Here is a 22,582-nt window from a genome sequence, read left to right as displayed (position 1 = left end):
TAGAGCGTGATTTCCATTCATTTCCCTCCATAGACTTTTTATAAGGTAATATTAGTTGACACTGAGCCAAGTAAGTAACACCTACGGTAAACTCAAAGTACAAGTTTTTCTTTAATCGTCAGTACATGATTTCAAGAGCATGGACAGTATTAAAACACAGTATTTGTAAATGTTTTACCCAGAAACTGTGCCCTGGCCTGGTGCGGGCCGAGCGCCTGGACCTGCTGCATGTGCTGGGTGACCATGTTGACCCACTGCTGCGGAGGGAGCTTCTTGAACAGCGGCGCCGCGATGTACTCGGACAGCTCGTGTCTGCAGAGCAAATCAGCACTAAGTAAAACAGGCCACAGTAAATACAGGAGGGGGGGTGTGTACTTTACTTTATACACTTTATACTTGGGAGCCTTTTATCTCATGATGAATGATGTCCCCGAAGTGTAAAGGAAAGAGAGCAGGAAGATCAAGGAGAAAATAATCCATACATTCTACTTTGAATATTACCTGAGCAAATACTTCAGTACTTCAAACGACTGATTTGCTAAATTTCTTATCTGTATCTGCCAGTATCTGTACTTTTACTCAAGCAACAAAATCAGTACTTTTACTACCACTATTTCAAATATAAAACATAATTTTTTTTCGTTACTTTATTGTGCCATAAATTTCATATTTACAATTTACACAATTAGCATGTCAGAATAAACACAATATATATGTTTTTGTTGTTTTTACACCCAGAGCAATAAAAAATACGTAAAGAAAGAAAAAAAAAGAAAATTATTGAAATATAAAACTAATGCACTGTTGTTGCTGTCATTAATTTAATTCTTATATATTTATTTATGCATTTATTAATTGTTTTTAGCTGATTCCACTAAATGCTCAAGACAAATCTCTCCCCTGAGGGACAGTGAAGTTTCATATCCAGCCACATAGTTTATGTACTTATATAAAAACATGCACAACAGCAGCACTCTCACAGTGGAGTCTCTCGGCTGTGTGGTCTACAGTGCCCTCTTGTGGATGTTGAAAGATTGCATTCACATCTGCACAAGGGGAAATTACTGACAAGTATTCATTTTGAAAACGTTTGTTTTTTAATTTAGTTTCGTTTTGATTTAGCTTTTCTGTGTGTGACAAAAATATACTTTAGGTTTAGTCTAGATTTAGTCCAATAGTTATTTATAGTTTGTCTAGTTTTCCATAATTGGTTTAATTCAAACCCAGAGCACAGACCTGTCCCTTTGACATTGATTTAACCCCTTAACTCCCACCTGAACCGAGCACATTTTCTCCAGTTTGGCTTTACCCCCAGTCCAAAAGCTTCTGGAAAAAATCTGTGAAAAAAGCAACAAAACTGAAACGAAAACAATGATGGAAATGTGACAAAAAAGTGAGAAAACATTGACAAAAAAGTGACGAAAAATTTATGAAAAAGTGGCAAAAATGTCACAAGAAATTGACAAAAAAATTACGAAAAATGACAAAAAATTGACAAAATTTGACAAAAAAAATTACAAAAATGTGACAAAAAAGTGACAAAAAAGTGACAAAAAAATGACAAAAAATTGACGAAAAAATGACAAAAAATGTGACAAAATGTGACAATTTTTTTTTACAAAAATGTGATAAATAATGACAAAAAAAATGACAAAAAAGTTACAAAAATCCTCTCGATTCAGGCGGGAGTTAAGAGGTTAAAGGAGACGAGGCTCTTTCAGACGGTGTCACATGTTTTCATTCTTCATAGTTTTTACTTGAATGTAGTTTTAGTGAAGTGAATAAGCGGTCATGACACTGACACTATGAAAGCAGTCAGAGTTGGGGCTGTGTTTGTGGGGAGGGGGCTCACATGCTGGGCACAAAGACGATGTCCTTGGCGCGGTGCTGCAGCGCTGCCAGTTTGGAGATCTGGTGGAACTGCTGGTCGCTCACTTTGCCCTGCGGCAGCGTGTTGAGCAGGCCTTTCCGGTAGTCAGGGAGAATCTGGAGGGACGCACATGAACGGTCACACTGACAATGACACATGACTGTAAAGGTGAGAGAAGTTTGTGGAGCCACGACAGTACTGCGTGGTGTTTCCAGAGGCTGTACCTGGTTGTAGTGCATGGCCACACACAGCTCGTTGTCAAACTTGAGGGTCTGCGTCCACACCACTCGTCTGAACCAGAAGCTGTAGCCGGGGTCCAGCAGCTCTGCCTCTGTGGCCACGTCCAGGATGTACTCGTGTTTGTTCAGGGGGCGCACGTTCTGACCTGCACACACACCCACAGTATATAAAACACCTTAGATACACAGTTATTAGGATTACATTACATGTTTCACCGACTCTTCTGGAGGGGATAAGTCACTTTTCTATCAACCACAGATACAGCGCCTCTCGAAAGTACTTATACACCTTGAAATTATTTTGCACATTTTGTCATGTTTACAACCATAAATATAAAGATTTTATTTAAAAAAATTTACTGAACGTTCACACACAAGTAACAGACAACTGCGAAGTGAAAGCAAAATGATCAAAAGAGGGGCGTGCATAAGTATTCATACAGCCTGAATGAATACTTTGTGGAACCCCCTTTTACTGCAATAACAGTACAAGTCTTTTGGGCCTGACTCTACAAGATTTGCACATGTAGAGATTGACATTTTAGCCCGTTCCTCTTTACAAAACAACTCAAGCTCTGTCACATTAGAAAGAGAGCGTTTGTGAACAGCAGTTTTCAGGTCTTTCCACAGATTTTCAATAGGATTTAGGGACTTTGACTGGGCCATTCTAACACATTAATATGTTTCTATTGAACCATTCCATTGTAGATTTATCTTTGTGTTTAGGGTCATTGTCCTGTTGGAAGGTGAATCTCCGCCCCAGCCTCAGTTCTCTTGCTGACTCCAGCAGGTTTTCCTCCAAAATGTCCCTGTATTTGGCTCCATCCATCTCCCCAACTATTCTTACAATCTCCCCAGTCCCCGCTGGTATTACAGCAATGTCAGCTCCCCGCCATGAGGACCAAAGAGAAGCACGTTTCTCGCCCTTTCGTATCAACAGACAAAAACATGGCGATCAATCCACCACCGCCAACTCTACAATCAAACTTACAGACGTGCACAGGCAAAGGTTATAACGACACTAAGCACGGATCCAACAGCCAACGTTCCAGTTATCACACTCCTTTAAGGACTTTAGGGACCCATCAAAAGGAAGCACATTATCTATGTACCGACTCCTCTTCACCGTGAGCTGCTTTTATGTAACAAAAGTGTCAGAACACAGCTATAGTCATGCGTCCAAGACTATAGCTGTGTTCTATATGACTGAGGTGGAGTTTGCGTTCCTCTTTTTACTTAAAGGGGGGGTGTTATGCAAAATCGACTTTTTCAAGCTTTATATCATGTTATTATGTCACTCCCTCATTAAAAACATGCCTGAAGTGTTGCCTTGGCACATTCACATATTTTTGAGTAATCTGTATAAACTCTGATGGCAGCCATTTTAGGGATAGGTTTGCCCGAGTCCTCCTAGGAACGCCCCCACCTCCTGGAGACGCCTCCGAGCTTTCGTCACCAGCCGAGTAACCAACCACTGCTCCTCAGCAGAACCCCCTCCCCACTGATGCCACAGACAGGTGTGGAGGGGGCGTGTCGGAAAGGGTCAGAGGTTCTTAAAGAGACAGAGGCCTATTTCAAGACATTCACTACAGCCATTTTGAGAGAGCAATTTTATACAAGGCAGTTATTCTAATTTACTGCATTTACAGACCAACAGAAGGTTTGGTCATCATTGTAGTGTGATATAGACTGGTGCTATGTGATTGAAAAAAGCATAATACCCCCTCTTTAACGATGTTTTACCTAAATGTTTGCAGATTGTGTTCAACATGCTCACAAAAATGTAAAAATGTATCTGAAAATTATGAGAAGAAAAGTAGAGAGGTACTTGGAAAGAGGTGGAGAGCTACAGGCGGGAGGATAGAAGCTGTGCCCTGTGGGGATTACAAACACCAGTAGTATAATAATGCTACACTGGGGCTAATAGAGAACATTGATCTGGTTTCCAGTGTGTTGTTCTGTCATGATGCCATACACAGTCTTGCGAGCAGCTGCTTCCACTCAGTTTGACATTTCTCTGACTGCTTTACTCTGCACCTGTTAGTCTCGTCTTGAAATGACTACACTCTCACCAAGCCGTGCCAAACAACTTCTTCTTTGTAGTGGAGAAAGAGAAAGTTGTACGACGCGCCCCGGCCAAGGGTCTGATTAGGAACGGCCCCGGGCCCCGAGGGCTCATGCGTGTCTAAACTCCGGCCCCTGTACACACAGTCACGACAAGACTTCCATTTGCCCCGTGAAGCGGTGAGCGGTGCAGCTCTGCGGCGTGACGTGCTGAGCCTCAGAAAACAAGCATCTGCCAGCTTCACGTGGACCCCGTCAGAGGAGGAGACAGACGCAGCAGAAGCTCGCATTTGTCAACCTGCCACTGGAACAGATTAGGGCTTCAATTTGGAAACATTCACAGTGTTTAAAGCCGCACTGTGGAGCATTCCGGGTTATATTATTGCTCACATATTTTCTGATATTACTATGTGTACACAGTGTATACTACGGTTTTTGGAAAGGCTCACTTTCAATTCTCTGACTGGATGGGCTTTACATGTGGTGGACGAAAATCTGTTAATCCAGCAGTAATAACTTTTTTTTTTACTCCTTTCATACGTTTTCTGGCAGAAGACTCAAACTAGAGTCAACATTGTGTCCAATAGTAATGTTGTTGACAAATTGTCCGGTAGAAGTGAATAACAAGTTCTAGCTAGCCACAGTACTATGCAGCATTATCTTTCTTATTCCCCTAATTCCGCCCCGCCCACTTTTGCCTGTTTTTGCTTTGTCTCGGCACTTCCGTTGTCCTGACACTTCCGGTCGAGCGCGAAGCCCGTTCATTAAGCGGAGAACGAGGGGAAAAGTTCACTGTTAAAATCTGATGTTTAGTCAATTGATTTGTGTAAAATGTTCAAAGTTCATTTGCACCAACATGTCAACACTGCACCGTTTCTCTGCGCGGCCTGAAAACGGCTCTGTTTTCGTGTAGTAACTGATTTTATGTGGACTTCCCCAGCCCCATGTTAACTGATAGGAGAAAACGGGCGGGCACTAGTTATGATGGCGCCCACGCGAACTTACAAATGTACAAAATGCATACACATGTCTATATGTTTCATATCTTCTTTTTTATTCACATTTCAGTCGGTGGATCAGTGTTTATTTGCTATATTGTTTATTTCTGCTTTTGTTACTGTGGAGCAGTGGGTGACAGAAAAACTCAAGCTTTCAAAATGGCGCTGTATTGATTTCAGTACAAGCTGTCGTTTTGGTGAATGGTTCTAACAACTGATGCATCTGTTCCTCTGACGTTGTTTTGATGACAGATCTGTCACAGCTGAAGGGAAGGTTGTGAACATTGTTTTTGCCTATCATAGAAGTATCATTATTTATTTAAACATCACCTACCACAGCCCCCGGCCCTGATGACACCGCGATCGCTCGCATGGCCTCTGCTTGTCATGTGCTAATGATTTGAGTCCATGATCTTTGTGAAGCTCTAGAACCCTGTCAGTCGAACACAGTTAGTTTTCACACAGCCACTCTATGAGAAAAATCCTTTCTGGTCCCAGTGGGCTTTTCTGCAGCAGTACCACAGAGCGGCCATTGGTCATTGAATATAACAGTCTTTGAACGTGACAATTTGTGGGCGTTCACAAAGATGAGAATCCATAACTCTAACTAAGCTGTGACTATACGATCGTAAAACATGCTCCCAATGTTCAGCTAGACACTGGCAATGCTATTCTCGCAATTTCTATCAAAATAAAGCGTTTGGAAGAGTACAAAACATATGTAATCCTTCTCTTTGGCAACCTGGAGTCGGAGCAAATCAGCCACAAAGTCAGGTGTGAGGAGAGGCGAGCCCACCCAAGGTAAAGAGTAGATGTTTATTTCCACCAATGAAAACACATGATGAAAAATAAGGCTTGTTTTGCTCCATTTATTTTATGAAAGGTTACGCAGTAAGGCTGTAAAGATATACACATCAAATACCGGCTTTAATTTCTCTTGTAATTACACTAGTATTTCCCAGTTCTCTGATAGCTCTGGCCAAATGAAGAAAAAACGTGTGTAATATAAATAGTATATTTAATTTGTAATTTAATTGTATAATGTAGTGTATAGTGTAATTATAGATAATGTAGTTGAGTTGCTTATATTGGTATTGGTAACTGTAATTTCCTACTCAAAAAGTGCCTTAAACACCTCTGGTGAGCTGCTCCTCCTCAGGGCCTGCTCCACAGATTCCCGGGTGGGAATCGAACCACCTGGGAATCGAAGGTGGTTCGATTCCCACCTGGACGGGGCCTTTCTATGTGGAGTTTGCGTGTTCTTCCCGTGTTTGTGTAGGTTAGTGGTAAAAACATGTGCAATAGGTTAATCCTCCAGCCAGGTGTTTCTAACCACCAGCCTGGCTCCACATCATGGAGATGGGTACCTGAGCGCCGCCCATGCTGGCAGCTCACTGCTCCTACAGGTCACTCAGGAGGATGGGTCAAATGCAGAGAACACATTTCTCTACAGAGATGAATAAAGTATAACTTAACTTAATCTAACTGCGCATGAGAAAGACGTTCCAATCAGAAGTGCAGCTCAACTAAACCATCCATTTTCTTCCGCTTTATCCGGGGCCGGCTCGTGGGGGCATCAGTCCCAGCAGAGATTCCAAGACGTCCCGATCCTTATTGTTTGATCCACACACACCTCCTCCAGCTGTTCTGGGGGGGGCCGAGGGGACACCAGGCCAGCTCGGAGACATAGTCCCACCAGCGTGCCCTGGGTCTTCCACAAGGCCTCATCCCAATAGAACATGCCTTGAACACCTCCCGAGGAGGCGGCCAGGCGGCATCCGGAACAGATGCTCTAGTCACCTCATCTGGCTCCTTTCCACGTGAAGGAGCAGCGACTCCACTCCGAGCTCCTCCCGGGTCACTGAGCTACATCCCAGTACTCAGTCATTAAATTTTAACTTTGAATGATGATATTTTTCCTCCTATAATAGAATAACGATTTAAAACGTATTTCTAAACAATCACAAAGTACTCTCCCCTACACTGGTCATGTGTCGTGTGTTTCCGTATCTTCCTGAAGGTTTAGTTTGGGGGCGGAGGCATCACTGCTTTGGTTTGCTTCATGTAAAAAGTTTGATCCACACGCCTTTCTGTTGTTGGAGTGAGTGGACCCAGGCTGCTCCTGAAGGCTCTGACTGAAACCCCACGGCTTTGCTACTTCAGTCCAGTTGTGATTAGTATTGTAATAATGCCATAAATATTGCACAATAGTGACTGTGTTTGGCCACTAATTAAAAATCCGTCTGTTTAATTCGCTCTCTGACCAGTGTGGACTGTCGCCGAGTCCTCGGGCAGACTGTCTTCATTAGGTCAGCTGTCAGCGCACGCTCAAGTGAGGGGAATTTTAATATCCTTCCACTCATTGAGCTCTGGGTTTGGTGCTGCACACTGACATGCTGATGAGTTCATTCAAAATGGAAATGTGATATTGAGTCATCTTCGGTTACAACATCCCAGTTCATAAATAGAGCGGACTTTCTCCTGCGGCGAGAAACCCGAGCAGTGTGATCTCTTATCTGTGAGCGGCTCCGTTTCCCCGACACTCCCATGCGTGTGCGCTGCTTTCACGGTGGATGAAATGAAATGTCAGAAAAGTCAATGGCGCGTCGGTATTTTGTGGGAACGGGGATTCAACAGCGCGGCGGCGAACAGCTCAAGGCTAACCGCAGATGATATAATGATATTTTCATCGTAGATCCAGACGGCTTCACAATTAGTCCCGTTCGAAGCAGCCAGAAGGCGGAAAAGAACTGCTCTTTCACCGGCTGCCCCACCAAACAACCAGGGGCGGACTGGGACTGAAGAACAGCCCTGGACTCTGACCAGCCTGGCCCAAATTAGCGTAATTGTGCACTTCCACAAATACATATTTTAACCTCTTACCACCCGCCTAAACCAAATGCATTCTGTCCTCTTTTGGCTGTGGAACACCTCATTTGAAAGCTAAGAACCACAAAACTGACCTTTTTCCACGCGTTGTTGCTGTGTTGTGTCACCTTTTGTATGTTTTTTTTCCTTTGTTTTTCATTTTTGTTACATTTTTGTTGAATTTTTGTCACATTTTTGTTGAATTTTTGTCACATTTTTTGTTGCATTTTTGTCACATTTTTGTTGAAATTTTGTAATTTTTTTGTTGAGTTTATGTCACATTTTTCTTGCATCTTGGTCACATTTGGGTTGAATTTTTGTAATTTTTTTGTTGAGTTTTTGTCACATTTTTGTTGAATTTTTGTAATTTTTTTGTTGAGTTTTTGTTACATTTTTGTTGAATTTTTGTCACATTTTTTTTGAGTTTTTGTCACTTTTTTTGTTGCATTTTTGTCACATTTTTTGTTGAATTTTTGTCACATTTTTGTTGAATTTTTGTCACATTTTTGTGGAATTTTTGTAATTTTTTGTTGAGTTTTTGTCACATTTTTGTTTAATGTTTCCCACATTTTCATAGAATTTTTTTGTTGATTTTTTGTCACATTTTTGTTGTCTTTTTTAAATTATTCTTTCAATCATTTTTGGTTGTGTTTTTTGTCCGTGTTTTCTCATGTTTTCATCCTCTTTTTCTCGCCATTTTGATGCTTTTCTTTGTAGCTTTTAGATTTGGGTAAAGCTCGGTTGAGGCGGGACTGGTGGCCCTTCTGTGCTCTTCCAGAATGGACATATGGCCAGTCCGCCCCGCCATCAACAACATGCTCTGAATTACGGATGCATTTTCTATCAAATCAAGACACAGACACACGGAGAGTGGAACATTTTCCTGCACGTGTGAGCTATGGTCAGTCCTGTCACCTCTGTTCGTGACCAAAAACACGGCGTATTCCTCCATGGCCTCCAGGCGGTGCAGGCCCATCTCGTAACACAGCTCCTCGATCACCTCCAGAGCCACCTGCACACAAGCATCGGCGTCAGATTCTTTGTTCTGTCTTTTGAAATACTGTGCTCATAATTGATCTTAGTGGTCGTACAGAGCAGGTCTTCAGCTTCACGTGGCGTTCGATGCCTCCGGGGAAGAGGAAGAGCTGTCGTTTGGAGCTGCGTCCCGCCTGAGGAGGCACACAGGGAATAAAGTGCAGAGTGTCATTGTTGTGGTAAGTGAAGTAGGTTATGTCATGTAGCAATTAGCAAAACAACAGAGATGGTTTTCTTATGACTATGTTTGTTTAGTTTTCTTTTCTATCACTGAGCCTAATTATTTGATCCTGACTATTCTTTTCCTGTGATCCAACACTACACACACAGATGTACGTATGAGCTTCGTCCGACTGCTCTTTTCAGCAGTACATGTTTGGTTTTATAATGACTCTTTGGGCACAGGATGTGACATATAGAGGAAGTCTGGCCAACTACACTACACGCTTTTCTTATTCTTTACAAAGATGTGCAGACGGGGACTGGGCAGGATTCACAAGCATATTGACCAATCAGAATAAAGTCAGTATGACATAAGGAGCAGCCAATGGCCGCTGGCTGCTCTGCTTTATGCCCACAACACTAGAGGCCGCCATTGCTCCGCCATTGCTGTACCTCCATATCGCCGCTGGGCCCCCATTGAAAAGCATTGGACTTTAGACACGTTAAAAACAACTTTAAAGCCTGGTCCCAATTTTTTTAGAACTATCTAGAGCTAGATATTCCTAAAGAAACCAGGCTGGTTTTCGTAAGAAGAATTTTAGAAATCTTGTACTTAATGAGGGACTGTTAGCAATGGAGCAACGTGAGCTACACGTCACGTAAGGGCCGAGTCTACAGTGAAGATCCCGCCCTTATGCCCTTTTTAGGAACAGGCTTCGTCAGAGCTGGGGAGGAGGAGTCTGTAAATCCGCCATGACTTCCCCCACGAGCGTGGTCATTATGGTAAACGGGGAGGAGTGAGGAGAAGCTGTCCATTTATATATACAGTCTATGGGAGCAGCTGCATGTTTTGTAAACAAGGAAGTTAGTGGTTTGACGATGGCTTAGTCCAGTGGAGCAGAGTGTGGGCTAATCTACAGTATGTTGTTTTTGCAACAAAAACTTGGGATACAAAGAGTCATTAGAAATTGGATCGATAAACGTTTTGAGATGTGATTGTCTGTTGGCAGATTTCTGGACGGTCCTGCTGTTGAACAGAACATAAAGCCGCGTGGCTGAGTGGTCACTGTCCAGACTAAGGCAGAAGGTAGAATTCCCAAAACTGTAGCAGTGCCACAATACTGTACCAATGGGCCATGACTCATGATCAAGTCAGAGTTCTATGAAGCTCTCTGTTTCTATTAAGCTGCGACGATGTGCTTTTATCATGATACAATTTATCATGACATGATTTTTTGTTTGTTTGTTTGTTTGTGTAGTTTATTTGAGCAATTAACATTTTCTGTTTCTCCAGAGTTTCACAATCATACAGTTAATGGAAGCTCAAAGGAAGTCGACTGAAGAAAAAGCTTATAAGTGCCGACCCCTTGTTCATGTACATTACATTTGCAATTCATGATGATACAGTTATACATTACTTTTACATTTACATTAAATAAACAAAATACAATCCTTTCTGAGTATTCTATATCAGTGTCAGAACACAAATATATACCTATATGTATTTGTGAGTTAAGTTTTATCCTACTGTTGTTACAATTGTCAACATACAATCAACAGACTTTTGCAGCACTGGCAAACAAGGAGGTTTTACCATTTCATATCATTAACACAGCACGCTAATAAATAATAGTCATAAATGTAATTAGTAGTTATTGTTATTTATCATAACAATTGTCATTCTTGTCATTATCAGTGAATGAATGTCCGATTTCATATTATGGTCATATTGGACTTTATATTTTGCCATCTTGCCACTTCCTTGTTGTCATTACTATCCACTATTTGTTATCGATATTAGATCAATGACATAGCATTGTATAGCCTATCTAGTGAGGTGGTGTTAAAAAGCCAGAGTGTATAGTGGCCTATTGAGAGTGGGTGTAAGCCCCCAATCAACAAGTCCCCACCCAGCTGCCCTGACTAGTTGGTGGATGAAGTTTACCTCCTATACTGTGTGTCTGTATGATAAGTTTTGTAATATAATATGTAAGGATTGAACAACGAGGAGCCGTGCATTAGACGCTTATTATGCTCGACGCGGAGTCAAGAACACCACGATGCACAGCGGAGTGATATCCCAGTGATTTAACTACCGGACTATGTGTGCGGTTATACGAAAATAATGAATGGAGTATTCACCCAGACCGAGGTATAATATATTATAATGCACCAAGTGTCATGTGTCATTATAATGACCATGAATGAAATAATAAAGCACACGTTGAGTTTACAAAAGTTATAAATTAAATATAAATCAGACATTAAGTAAAACATTCTGAAATATGCAAATGGCCGAGACATTTATAGCTCTTCTGTTTAAACCGATCAGCACCAAAGCTGGCAGGGCTCCAGAATAACATTTTATATTGGTTGCGTCGGTTGCAACACTGTTTCACATTTTCCTGCAAAGAGGAGTCACTGTCAGTATTTATTATACCATGGTCTGGGTGAATACTCGATTCTGATTGGCTGGTGGGGCTAACAAGCGTGCATTATTTTGGTATAACCGCACACGTAGTCCGGTAGTTAAATCACTGGGATATCACTCCGCTGTGGGCATCGCCATAGCAACGCATGACACAGCTGAATCAGATAAACACGTAATTAGTGACTGACAGGAACGTATGAGATGGATTTTGTTTAATTTCAACGTTTTTGGCCAAAACAAAACATTTGATAAATGTGAAGTAGAGGAGAGTGAGCAGCTAGGTTAGCTACTGTTAATAAAATCTGAGCTTTACATTTCTATTGAAAACGATTAAGGCACTATTCATTATTTTCAGGCGTACATAAAATGATCCTGCATTTAAGCATATTTGTCTGGATTAGTAAAGTCAAACATAAAAGTTTCAGCTCGTGGGGCCCAGGTGTAAGCGACTCCACTGCAGCTGTTTCCATAAACAGTTGAGCTCGTTGAGCTAGCAAGCTAGCTTCAGGTTAAACAGCGTAAAAGTGAAATAACTCCTGCCCACGAGTGCCGCATATCGGTGTTTACTTCCAGGGAAAAGTGTTTCCGGGTTAGTCCTGTTGTGTTGTGATTCTGTGCTGATGTTGTGTCGTTGAGCCTGACTGAGATCCTCGTAATAGCTGCGGAGAATGACTCGCTCTGAGACGAGCTTTCAGTGACCGGCTAATAACCCACAGAAAATAGTCCCTGTAGTCTGGCATATTTAGTGAGTTTAGTAAATGAAAAAAACATTTATTATAAATGTTACGTTTGTGGGACCCTGGTATAAGCGGATTAAACAACGAGGAGCCGTGCATTAGACGTTTATAATGCACTCCGCGTCGTGCATTATAACCGTCTAATGCACGGCTCCTCGTTGTTTAATCCTTACTTATTTATTATCTTGTGCTCGCTCATTTCATCTTCCTTCTTCATACATGCTACATAATAATAAATAAATGAACATTTTTGTTTTAACATCACACAGCTCTAAAGGTGCAGCTGTTCAAAATGTGGCTTCTTTTTAAAAGCTGCAGAACTCAAGGATGAAGCTACAAATTGTTTTTGATGACTTTAATTTTACTATCTTAACACGTAACACGTTTGGCTATTTACTATGTTTCTATAATTCATCTAATTGATGACTGACACATGAATATAAAGACGTATTGATTTATTGGAAACAATATATTGTCCCAGCCCTTATTGTTTGAATTCATAACATTCGCAGCATAAGGTTTGAATCTGACTGTCACTGTGTGCTTGGGGGGAGGGGCTGATGGTGCAGATTGACAGCCTTGCTTCCTTCAGACAACAGTATCTTGCCTTCACACAGTATGGAGTGAATACTGTGTGCTGACTATAGCTTATAAAGTGCTTATAAAGTGCGACATTCCCCCAACGTTTCCACTTCAAACTGTCCCTTCACTGATGAAAAACTATGACTAATGATCATCACAGGCATCTCCCTCCAAATGAATCATGAGGAAAGCACCGAGTGAATGTGGAAATGTTAAAAGTGTGTTTCTGACCATCATTGCCGTCAGCTCCATGTTGTTGGGTGGAACTATCCGGCCGCCGAACTGAAAGGTCTTCTTCAGGTTCTGCTCACACGCTTTGGCGATGCCTGCAACAGAGAAGAGCTGCCCTTCACAAAGCTGTGGCCTGCGTTCTCGCCAATCCCAGAGTGAACGCCTCCCCCCGGTTACGGTGACTGAAACGCCGGGGCGCAGTTACCTTGGTACTGAGCTCCGGCGCTGCGGGACGCCTGCAGCATGTACTTGAGCAGGAAAGGCTTGAGCACTTCGGAGCAGCGATGGAAGGCACTGAGGATGTAGAGCAGCCTCCAGCCTCTGCTACAGCTGTCCCTGCAACCGGAGGCGGAGTTAATAACGTCACATTACAGCGCTGTACGGGAGGTGTCCAAGACAGGTGACACCGCACTTTCAAACACAGCGTACTATTTTTAAACGTTCATAATTATGCCTTTAGGCCAATACACACAATCTTCATTTCAATTTTCATTCTCCTATTTTCTATACATTGTCATCTATGTCCAACAGTTTTGTAAAGACAGCCTTAAAGGACCTGATTTGATTTTTTCCCAGTTGTGGCACAAAGTTTGTTTAGTCCTCCTTCAGTATAGCATGTAGACGAGTGACGTCACACGCACGTGCTCCTGAAGGGAGGGCAATATGAAAGGGCAGCCCTTCGTACTCCATAGTAAATTAACTGAAAACATTTGACAAAAGATCTAAATAAAATCAAATCATGTGGTCGACACACGCTGCTGTAGGCCACACAAACGAACAAAGGTTTCAATCACACTAAACAGGAAGAAAACAATGGCTGACAGCGATTAGGACGAGACTGAATCACCGTCCGTCTCATGATTGAATTTGAAAATAAGAAAAATAATAATATTAATAGTGAAGAAAAATAAATATCTGCTCCACATGCGCAGACAGAAAAGAGTTACGACCGCCAAGTAACAACTTGGAGGCAACGGGAGCAAAACATTGTGTCCATCCATCCATCCATCCATCCATCCATCCATCCATCCATCCATCCATCCATCCATCCATCCCCACCTGAACTGAGCACATTTTCTCCAGTTTGGCCTTACCCAAACCTAACAAAAAAAAAGTGATGAAAAAGCAAGAAAAGCCACGCGAAAAATGACAAACTTGCAACAAAAAAGTGTCGGAAAGGCAACAATAATACAATAAAAAAGCACGACTAAAAAATGACCAAAACGCGACTAAAAAAAGCATCAAAAACTACAAAAACGAGATGAAAACTCGACAAAAATGTGACAAAAACACGGCGATAACACAACAAAATACTTACAATCAGTTTTGTCAGGATAATTACTACATCGACTAATCGTTCAATAAACAACAGATAAACGATATTTTTGGCCTCGATATTTATCGTCTGTACATTTATTAGCATCCCCCTCCTTTGTAAAACTTAGATTTCTAACTGAAGCAAATTGAGTTTCATATGTTTCCTGTTTATTTCAGCTTGTGTGGTATTTTAGGATGTGTTTATGCACTTTTAGAACAAAGGTAGCGTTAGAGTCAATAATATTGTTTATCGCGATACTTTCCTGCCTCGATATATCGAGCTTCAAATTTGTTATCGTGACAGGCCTATTTGTAGGTCTTCACTTTCAAATGAGGCGTTACACTGGCCTAAGCTCTAAGCTCCAGTCGAGAAGCTTTTAGATTTGGGTAAAGCCAAACTGGAGAAAATGCGCTCAGTTAAGGCAAGAGGTAAGAGGTTAAAGGGGACTATTCAGAGTTTAAAAATGTTCAAATTAAGTATTTACGTGTCCCAGCCATGTCCTAATGTGTAGAATGAGCTCAGACCTGTTCACCACAACTGCCTCTAAAATCCTGCACTGTCACTCAGAAAGGTGTTAATTCGGGTCCGAAGTGCCGTCATGCACGAGCTTAAAGGGATATTTCAGGATTTTTGATATAGAGTGGTGCTGATTTCTGGACATATTTGTTTTGTAATTTATGCAGTTCTTCTATTTGAAGAGTTACGTGGTGCTAGGCTAGTGCAAAGCTAGCGCATTTCTATGGTATCAGCCATATCAGATAGAGTAATTTGAACCATTTTACATTTAAAGTAACTTATATTTGAGCAGCATCAGCTTCGTGGTTGTATAAGCTACGCAGCGGCGGTTTGATCTGCTAGAAAATAGTCCCTCAAAATGCGATCATTCATGTGATGCAAGGTCAGTTATATTCCAAAAATTATTCTATGGACACAGACATTCATATGGTTAGCCTGGTGTTATAAGTGATTTGCCTCAGGTGCACTGTGGAGCGGGTCACACTGTTTTTAATGCAGGCTAGCTGATACCATAGAAATGCGCTAGCCATGCACTAGCCTAGCGCCACGTAACTCTTCAAATATAAGAACTGCATGAACTACACAGAAAATATCTCCTGAAATCAGCAACACTCTGGATAACTAGGAAATGAGGCCCTATGTCAAAAATCATGAAATATCCCTTTAATATAGAGACTGCAGTTACGTGTAAGACCTGAGGTGGCAGTAGTGAGTATATAATGACCAACTTGCATCTAGTCCCTTTAAGTCCTAAATTTTGGCAAGAAACCCTGAGCCAAGATGATACTTCAAAATGACTTGAGAGTCGTCCTTATACTTTACTATATTGACCCAAATGTTAGCAGATCGTGTTCAGCGCGTGCAGGACAAAAAGAAAATGAATCTAAAATGTGAGTGATCAAGCGAAGGGTTCGTTTACTTCCTGTCCTCTTGTAGCACATTGTAAAAGCTCACAGGAAGGACGTTTTATTCTTTTTCTTGGATGAAACGCTCCGCAGTGTGGAACAGTATGAACAGAAATGAAAAAGATGTGTGTTTGCTGAGCTCTTACGGTTTGGAGCTGGTGTTGGCGGTGAGCTGTTTGAGGAGCTGACAGTAAGCCTCGTCTCTCATCAGGGTGAACTCTCCGATGAGCTGAGGAGAGGAGGAAAGAGCAGGTGAGGCCGGCTCCCGTGAGGATTTTAAAAGCCACGTGTTCGGATCAGTACCTTCAGGAATGTGCTGACCACGTCAAGCTCCGTCCCTTTAGACGGAGAGTCCCCCATGAAGCGCATTATCACTGCACACAAACACAAGGAGAGCTCGCTTGTCAGAATTTATCTTGTCCTGTGACATCATAACAATGGAAATAATCAATAATAATCTGATCACTGTTATTCTCTCAAATCATTTGTAGACATATATTATTGACTAGGGGAGTAACGGTCCAGCTCTCTCACTCTCTCACGATATAAATGTCTGTGTCGATAGAGTAATTTTAACCATTTAGCATTTAAAATAACTTATATTTGAGCAGCATCAGCTTCGTGGTTGTATAAGCTACGCAGCGGCGGAGGGATCTGCTAGAAAATAGTCCCTCAAAATGCGATCATTCATGTGATGCAAGGTCAGTTATATTCCAAAAATGATTCTATGGACACAGACATTTATATGGTTAGTCTGGTGTTATAAGTGATTTGCCTCAGGTGCTCTGTGGAGCGGGTCAGACTGTTTTTAATGCAGGCTAGCTGATACCATAGAAATGCACTAGCCTTGCACTAGCCTAGTGCCACAAAACTCTTCAAATATAAGAACTGCATGAATTACAAAAAAATAAAAATATCTCCAGAAATCAGCAACACTTTGAATAACTAGGAAATGAGGCCCTATGTCAAAAATCCTGAAATATCCCTTTAAATTTCATGTTGTCATTTACAAAACAACACAATGCGGTGTGGCGTGTTCATTAACTTGCACTGTCCCGACCAAATAAACCAATAAACTTAAACTAAAACATGCACAGAGCAGCGCATCTGATTTGAGGCTCGTGTTTGTGCTGTTCCTGGACAACATTCTGCTTGTACTTTTTGAGAAACAAAGCTGTTGATTATGACCGAGATTGGATTCTACACACTGGTCTGTGCCTCTGATGTTACACAGTGCACTGGATCTACTATTTACCAGCTCGTCTGCAGGAGAAACAAAGACACACACATTTCATCTGTTTTTGGAGGATGTAACTTTGCAGGTGTGGATTGTCTGCAGCCTTCAGTTTAGTGGCTAGTGATGATGACACACATGCCTCTGTTCGGGTGTGCACACGCATGACACGCATCACAGAGCTTAAATAAATATAGAATACATCTTGCACCATCACTTCAGTGCGATGCATATGGACAGTTTTTTGCACCGCGGTGAAGCGTGATATTATCACACCTCTTTTATTGACCATGAGAAAGGAACTCAAATTCTGTTCATAATATTCTAAAGCTGCAGAATTTTCCTCCTGCCTGGTCTTAGTACACTTTCAGCGAAGAACACATTTGTGAAAGCGGCCCACAGTGTTGTAGATACTGCAGTGTGAAGGATTTGAGATATAAAGCTTGTCAATAAAAGTGCTCTCAATTTAGAATTTGTAGTGATTTTGACAAATCGTCGTCAAAACTCAAAAGGTTAAGATAAAAATTCCAAACGTTTTTGTGCTGTCAATGACAAATAGACCCAGTGCTCTGATAAAGAGAGAGTAGAATTGTGGGAACTGTGTGCACACTGCAAACGACACTGAGTAACTGTGTTTGGATTTAAAGGGGACATACACTGGAACAGGTCCATGGCCACGCGGTTCATGCCTGGGTCTGTAAACTCGATCAGAGACTCCGACAGAGGGTTCTGTGGTGACAACAAGGCAAGACACACTTATTTATATAATGCCATTCATTCACAGATACTCAAAGTGCTTTACAACCAGTGTTAATTTCGTTGACAAGTCAAAGTGATATTTTTGACGACTAAAATTGGACTAAAACTAAATTAAACGTTTTTCATGAGATAAATAAAAATGAAAAGGAGAGACTAAAATCATCCAAACTTGCATTGACCGTCTGAAAGAGCCTCATATCATGTAAATTCTCTGCCAAAGGATCAACTCTGAGCTTTGTTCATGTGGAGCAGCTCCATGAAGCAGAGGAACAAGATTAAATATGATTATAATGAATATTATAAATGCAAAGTCGACTAAATTAGTCTTAAATTTAGTCGACTAAATTGACATGCAATTTTGGTCGACTAATACAAATATTGAAACGATTCTTTCGACTAAATCTCGACTAAAATTACATTACATTTTAGTCAAAAGACTAAGACTAAAACTGAATTAAAATATGTTGTCAAAATTAACACTGTTTACAACAATCTGCATAAAAAAGAAAAAGAAAACATGCAACAAAACATAATTTGAGAAGTGCAACAAATGAGACACAAAACAGTTTCTGTTCAAAGTTACAGTGACAGTAAAGGCTTTACCTTGGAGAACTTGATCATCTCCGTGAGCTCTCTGCTTTTGTTCTTGCCTTTCAGAGAGTCTCTGAAAAACAGGGACAGAACAGGAAGATCAGCAACACTCATCGTTTTATCCAGACGTGCTCACAGAAGTCTGGGTAAGAAAACATCCTTCCTCTGCTTTAGATGATCGGGAAACTGCTGCATTAGCGCTGATCGCTAATCACACCCTCACATATTGAAGACTTCAGTGAGCCGTAAATCAATCATTCATGCTGTTAAAAGTGTTAAAGAGCTTAGGTTACGAGGCTACATGTGTTAGATAGAGGTCGGTTGATGGTATGAGCCTCACCCCTTCTCCGTAGCGGGCTGTCTGAAGTACTTTCTGGCAAACTCCAGCATGTCATATTTACTGTCCTGCAGAGCTTTCTCATCCAGCTCTCCTGCAGTGAAGCCGTCCACGGAAACTTTCTGAAGGCAGAACAAGTGCATTTGTCATGACGGTAGTTGATCGTCGAGCTAACATTAATTGTCTTTAACCCATCCTTTAACTAGTTCCTTTGGTAGTGATGGGCAGATGCCTTATTGTACTGATACAGAGTGACTTATAACACTGGTAATAAATGGCAACACTGGGCTTGTTCATTCTCAGAAACACGGTTCACTGAGTAAGAGAGTGGCTGCACTGACAATAGAAACTCATGAATGATATATTTGTTCCTATAATAGCTACAATAAAGGGATACAGCGACTCTGGTGAAACGACTGCCTTTTAGATGAACTTGTGCAATACAAATGGTACAATATTTGATTTAACGCCTGCATGAATCCATTAAAAATGTTTCAATGACATTTAAGGTCTTAATTTTTAAACAATTAGTATTGTCATGTGACTAAATTTTCAAACTCAGTTCTGATACTGTGATACTTGATACCAATTTCAAGACCATACCCCTTTCAAATATCATTGCTATAGTAGTTTTCACTTTCCACTGTTTTATCCACTTTTATCCACACCAAACAATGCTGATACTGTTCAATTTTTTTTGTCAGCAAATTGTGTTAAAACTAAATACTAGGAGTAAAACAAAACTAATATAAAAGTAAATAAGGAAAACATTGTTTTAAAACGGAAACGTTCCCATGACTTTTTGTTTAAGGCTGTGTTAGCAATATAAATCGTGCGGCTCTAGTTTAGATGTTCCTCGGTACCTCGATGGTGTGGTCGATCTCATGGGCCGCCATGGTCGAGGCCACTGCCACGGCCACGGCTGATGACACAGCAAACTGCTCGGTGCCCCCCCGTGGCTCGGAGGTGCGGTCCAGAGGCAGAGACAGGAAGTCAGGAGCGGCCACCGGATGAACGCACTCTGTGGGAAATGCCCCGGAGCGACCGAACACCGAGCCAAACTTCCAACCTCAAACACAGAGGACACTTTTAAATGAAGGTGACGGTCAATGTACTGTCGTGACTCTTCTAATACTTCTAATGTTGTATGTTTTCTAATAAGGATTACTCAGGTACAATTGAAAGAAGCAAACACTAAAACAAATGCAGAGATGGGGAAAAAAATCCTCACACGTACATGGTTCAATTAGATCATCTTTCTACTGCCAAGCAGAGCCGGCCAATTTGGTACCCAAGGCAAGCTTGGGTTTAGGTGCCCCCCTAACCCCGCTAAATGTCCCCATCCTAAAGCATTAGTGATCTTAGCGAAGGGGCTACAAGGCACTCTGCAACTTGTAGTTCTAGTAAATATAAATAGTAATATATAAAAATATTAAATTCGAATGACGTGTACGGCCACTGTGTTAACAAAACACCCTTTGTAACATTTGTCTGAAGGCATTAATATCGCACTTTTCACTGCAGAAAAAAAACCCCACATTTTAGCAAGACTGACACTGTGAGCAGACATCAGGAGTTTACAAAAGACTCAACGCAGGGCGAAAAAAAGACTTCCATATCCTAAATGTGTCTGAATTGGAAGCCGAAAACCAGCAAAAAGTCTATGAAAAATATGGAATTTGGGTTAAGAAATGTCAGAGAAAGCTTTGCCAATGCCTGGATGACACATATAAATACAAATGCTGTCAGGACACAATAACTTGATTAGGATTGATCGACTTATTTACATATTTATATAGTTTTATTTTGGGGGGCCAATCTTGCCTAGGACAACAAATTGGCTAGGACCGGCCCTGTCCGAGCCAGTTTTACCATTTCTGTTTCTGTTTCTCTCTGCACAAAGCAAAGTCTTGCCAAATGCAGTGATGCACATGTACGCGTGTTACAAACGTCTCATGCTGCGTGACCACATCCCTCTGAGAACTTACCGAAATCTGGAGTGTCCCTCTTCAGGTCCTCTAAAAACACCACCTTTTTCCTCACCACGCAGCCATAACTGTAACCTAAGCACACAAGCACTGTGAGGCTTCATACGCTCTACAGGACAACCTTTTATTTAGGTGCTTGTTTAAACCGGTCACCTTTGTCCAGACCGTCCATAACCTGCAGCCGGATGACGTCGCCTTTGCGGAAGTTTAACATGGCGTGGTCGTCGGATACGAAGTTACGCTCGGCAATCACATAGTCTGAATTCTGACGAGAGGAATGAATAAATACATTTAAGGTTTGTTGAAGTTTATGTGGCATTGGACATATGGATACATTTATAGAACTAAGAACCCAAGGACTTCAACTTTAGTTAAAGTCGCATTGTGGAACATTTTATTATATTTATTCGGTGAAATGCCTTGAACTTTTCAGGAGACACATTTTATTTGATCATTTTCTCCAAAGGAAAAAAAATAGGTGGCTTCCCCTCTCCAGGTTGGTGGAGAGTCCTTGCCTCAAGTGGAGGAGTTCAAGTATCTCGAGATCTGGTAATGACCGAATGGACAAGATCGCGGCCAAATTGAGTTTCCTTCAGAGGGTGGCTGGGGGTGAGGAGCTCAGTTACCCCGAGAGGAGCTTGGAGTAGAGTCGCTGCTCCTTCAGGTCGAAAGGAGCAGCTGAGGTGGCTAGGGCATCTGTTCCGGATGCCTCCTGGCCGCCTCCCACAGGAGGTGTTCCAGGCATGTCCTATTGGGTGGAGGCCACATGGAAGGCCCAGGACATGCTGGTGGGACTATTGGCTTGGTTCCACCTACCCTACTCTACTCTACCCTGCTCTACTTTGCTTGCATTTGAAATGTTTTCACCAGCCCACTTTACAGTTAACTGGTACTTTTTTTAGTACCTGCTTGGCCCTGGTACTAACCAGGCCAAGCAGGTACTGTTTCCAATGGATACAGTCAAAAGCAAAGCCATATCCATGGATCAGATTCTACAGAATAGTGGAAACACAACCAGGCCAAGTAGAGTAGGACTAGGACCAAACCAAGTAGAGTAGAGAAGGGTAGGGCTGGTGGAAACGAGCCATATGTCTCCGAGCTGGCCTGGTGTCGCCTCGAGCTCCCCCCAGAACAGTTGGAGGAGGTGTGTGTGGATCGGGAAGTCTGGGCATCTCTGCTGAGACTGCTGCCCCTGCGACCCGGCCCCGGATAAAGCGGAAGAAAATGGATGGATGGATGGATGGATGGATGGATACTTCTAAAATGTTGAAATTTATTATTTTATTTTATTAAAAATAAAGACTGTTTATCAATGCCCTAACAAGTATACATGTAAAAACTTGTCAATACAATTACTTTTTTAATGTATTTAAAGAGCGTACAACTTTTCAACACTTTCATAAATTAGTTATTGATGGTTGAAGATTTCTACAACAAACGGGAGTTAACTTTCAATCATTTGTGAGTCCAAAAAGCACAAGTATTGTAAAATAAACTACAGTGTTTTGTATATTTCACGAGATACAATGTTTTAAAACAGGTACAAGCCAAAACGTGTCTGGAAAGTTTCTGCTCCTGCTCCTAGCTGTCAGATTGGCACGCGCTCAGTTCAGGCAGGAATATGTCCATGTACAGGTCTCAAGATAAAAACCACGAGTATTTTGTGACCTCTCTGTTACCGAGCGAGCAGTTATCATTCCTAATGCTGGATTTAGAA

At 41.6% G+C, this 22,582-nt stretch overlaps 1 protein-coding gene across 1 annotated transcript in view; it reads right to left on the bottom strand.

Annotated features, from left to right (window-relative positions):
- myo15ab (myosin XVAb) overlaps window positions 1-22,582 on the bottom strand; it is a 125,365-nt gene that overhangs the window by 9,272 nt on the left and 93,511 nt on the right. Inside the window, exons 57-71 of the mRNA XM_079553628.1 lie at window positions 21,019-21,130; window positions 20,866-20,940; window positions 19,741-19,946; window positions 18,881-18,999; window positions 18,553-18,613; window positions 17,847-17,919; window positions 16,260-16,330; window positions 16,103-16,185; window positions 13,423-13,553; window positions 13,218-13,312; window positions 9,131-9,208; window positions 8,955-9,051; window positions 2,095-2,255; window positions 1,853-1,986; window positions 179-312 (exon numbers count right to left, since the gene is read on the bottom strand). Of these exons, the coding sequence (XP_079409754.1) occupies window positions 179-312; window positions 1,853-1,986; window positions 2,095-2,255; window positions 8,955-9,051; window positions 9,131-9,208; window positions 13,218-13,312; window positions 13,423-13,553; window positions 16,103-16,185; window positions 16,260-16,330; window positions 17,847-17,919; window positions 18,553-18,613; window positions 18,881-18,999; window positions 19,741-19,946; window positions 20,866-20,940; window positions 21,019-21,130 (1,630 nt within the window). The remainder of the gene's footprint in view (window positions 1-178; window positions 313-1,852; window positions 1,987-2,094; window positions 2,256-8,954; window positions 9,052-9,130; window positions 9,209-13,217; window positions 13,313-13,422; window positions 13,554-16,102; window positions 16,186-16,259; window positions 16,331-17,846; window positions 17,920-18,552; window positions 18,614-18,880; window positions 19,000-19,740; window positions 19,947-20,865; window positions 20,941-21,018; window positions 21,131-22,582) is intronic.

This window comes from Gobius niger (assembly GCF_951799975.1).
Source record: "Gobius niger genome assembly, chromosome: 3".
In the NCBI taxonomy this organism is placed as follows: Eukaryota; Metazoa; Chordata; class Actinopteri; order Gobiiformes; family Gobiidae; genus Gobius; species Gobius niger.
Note: the sequence above shows the minus strand (reverse complement) of the source record. Positions and strands in the feature narration are given on the sequence as shown.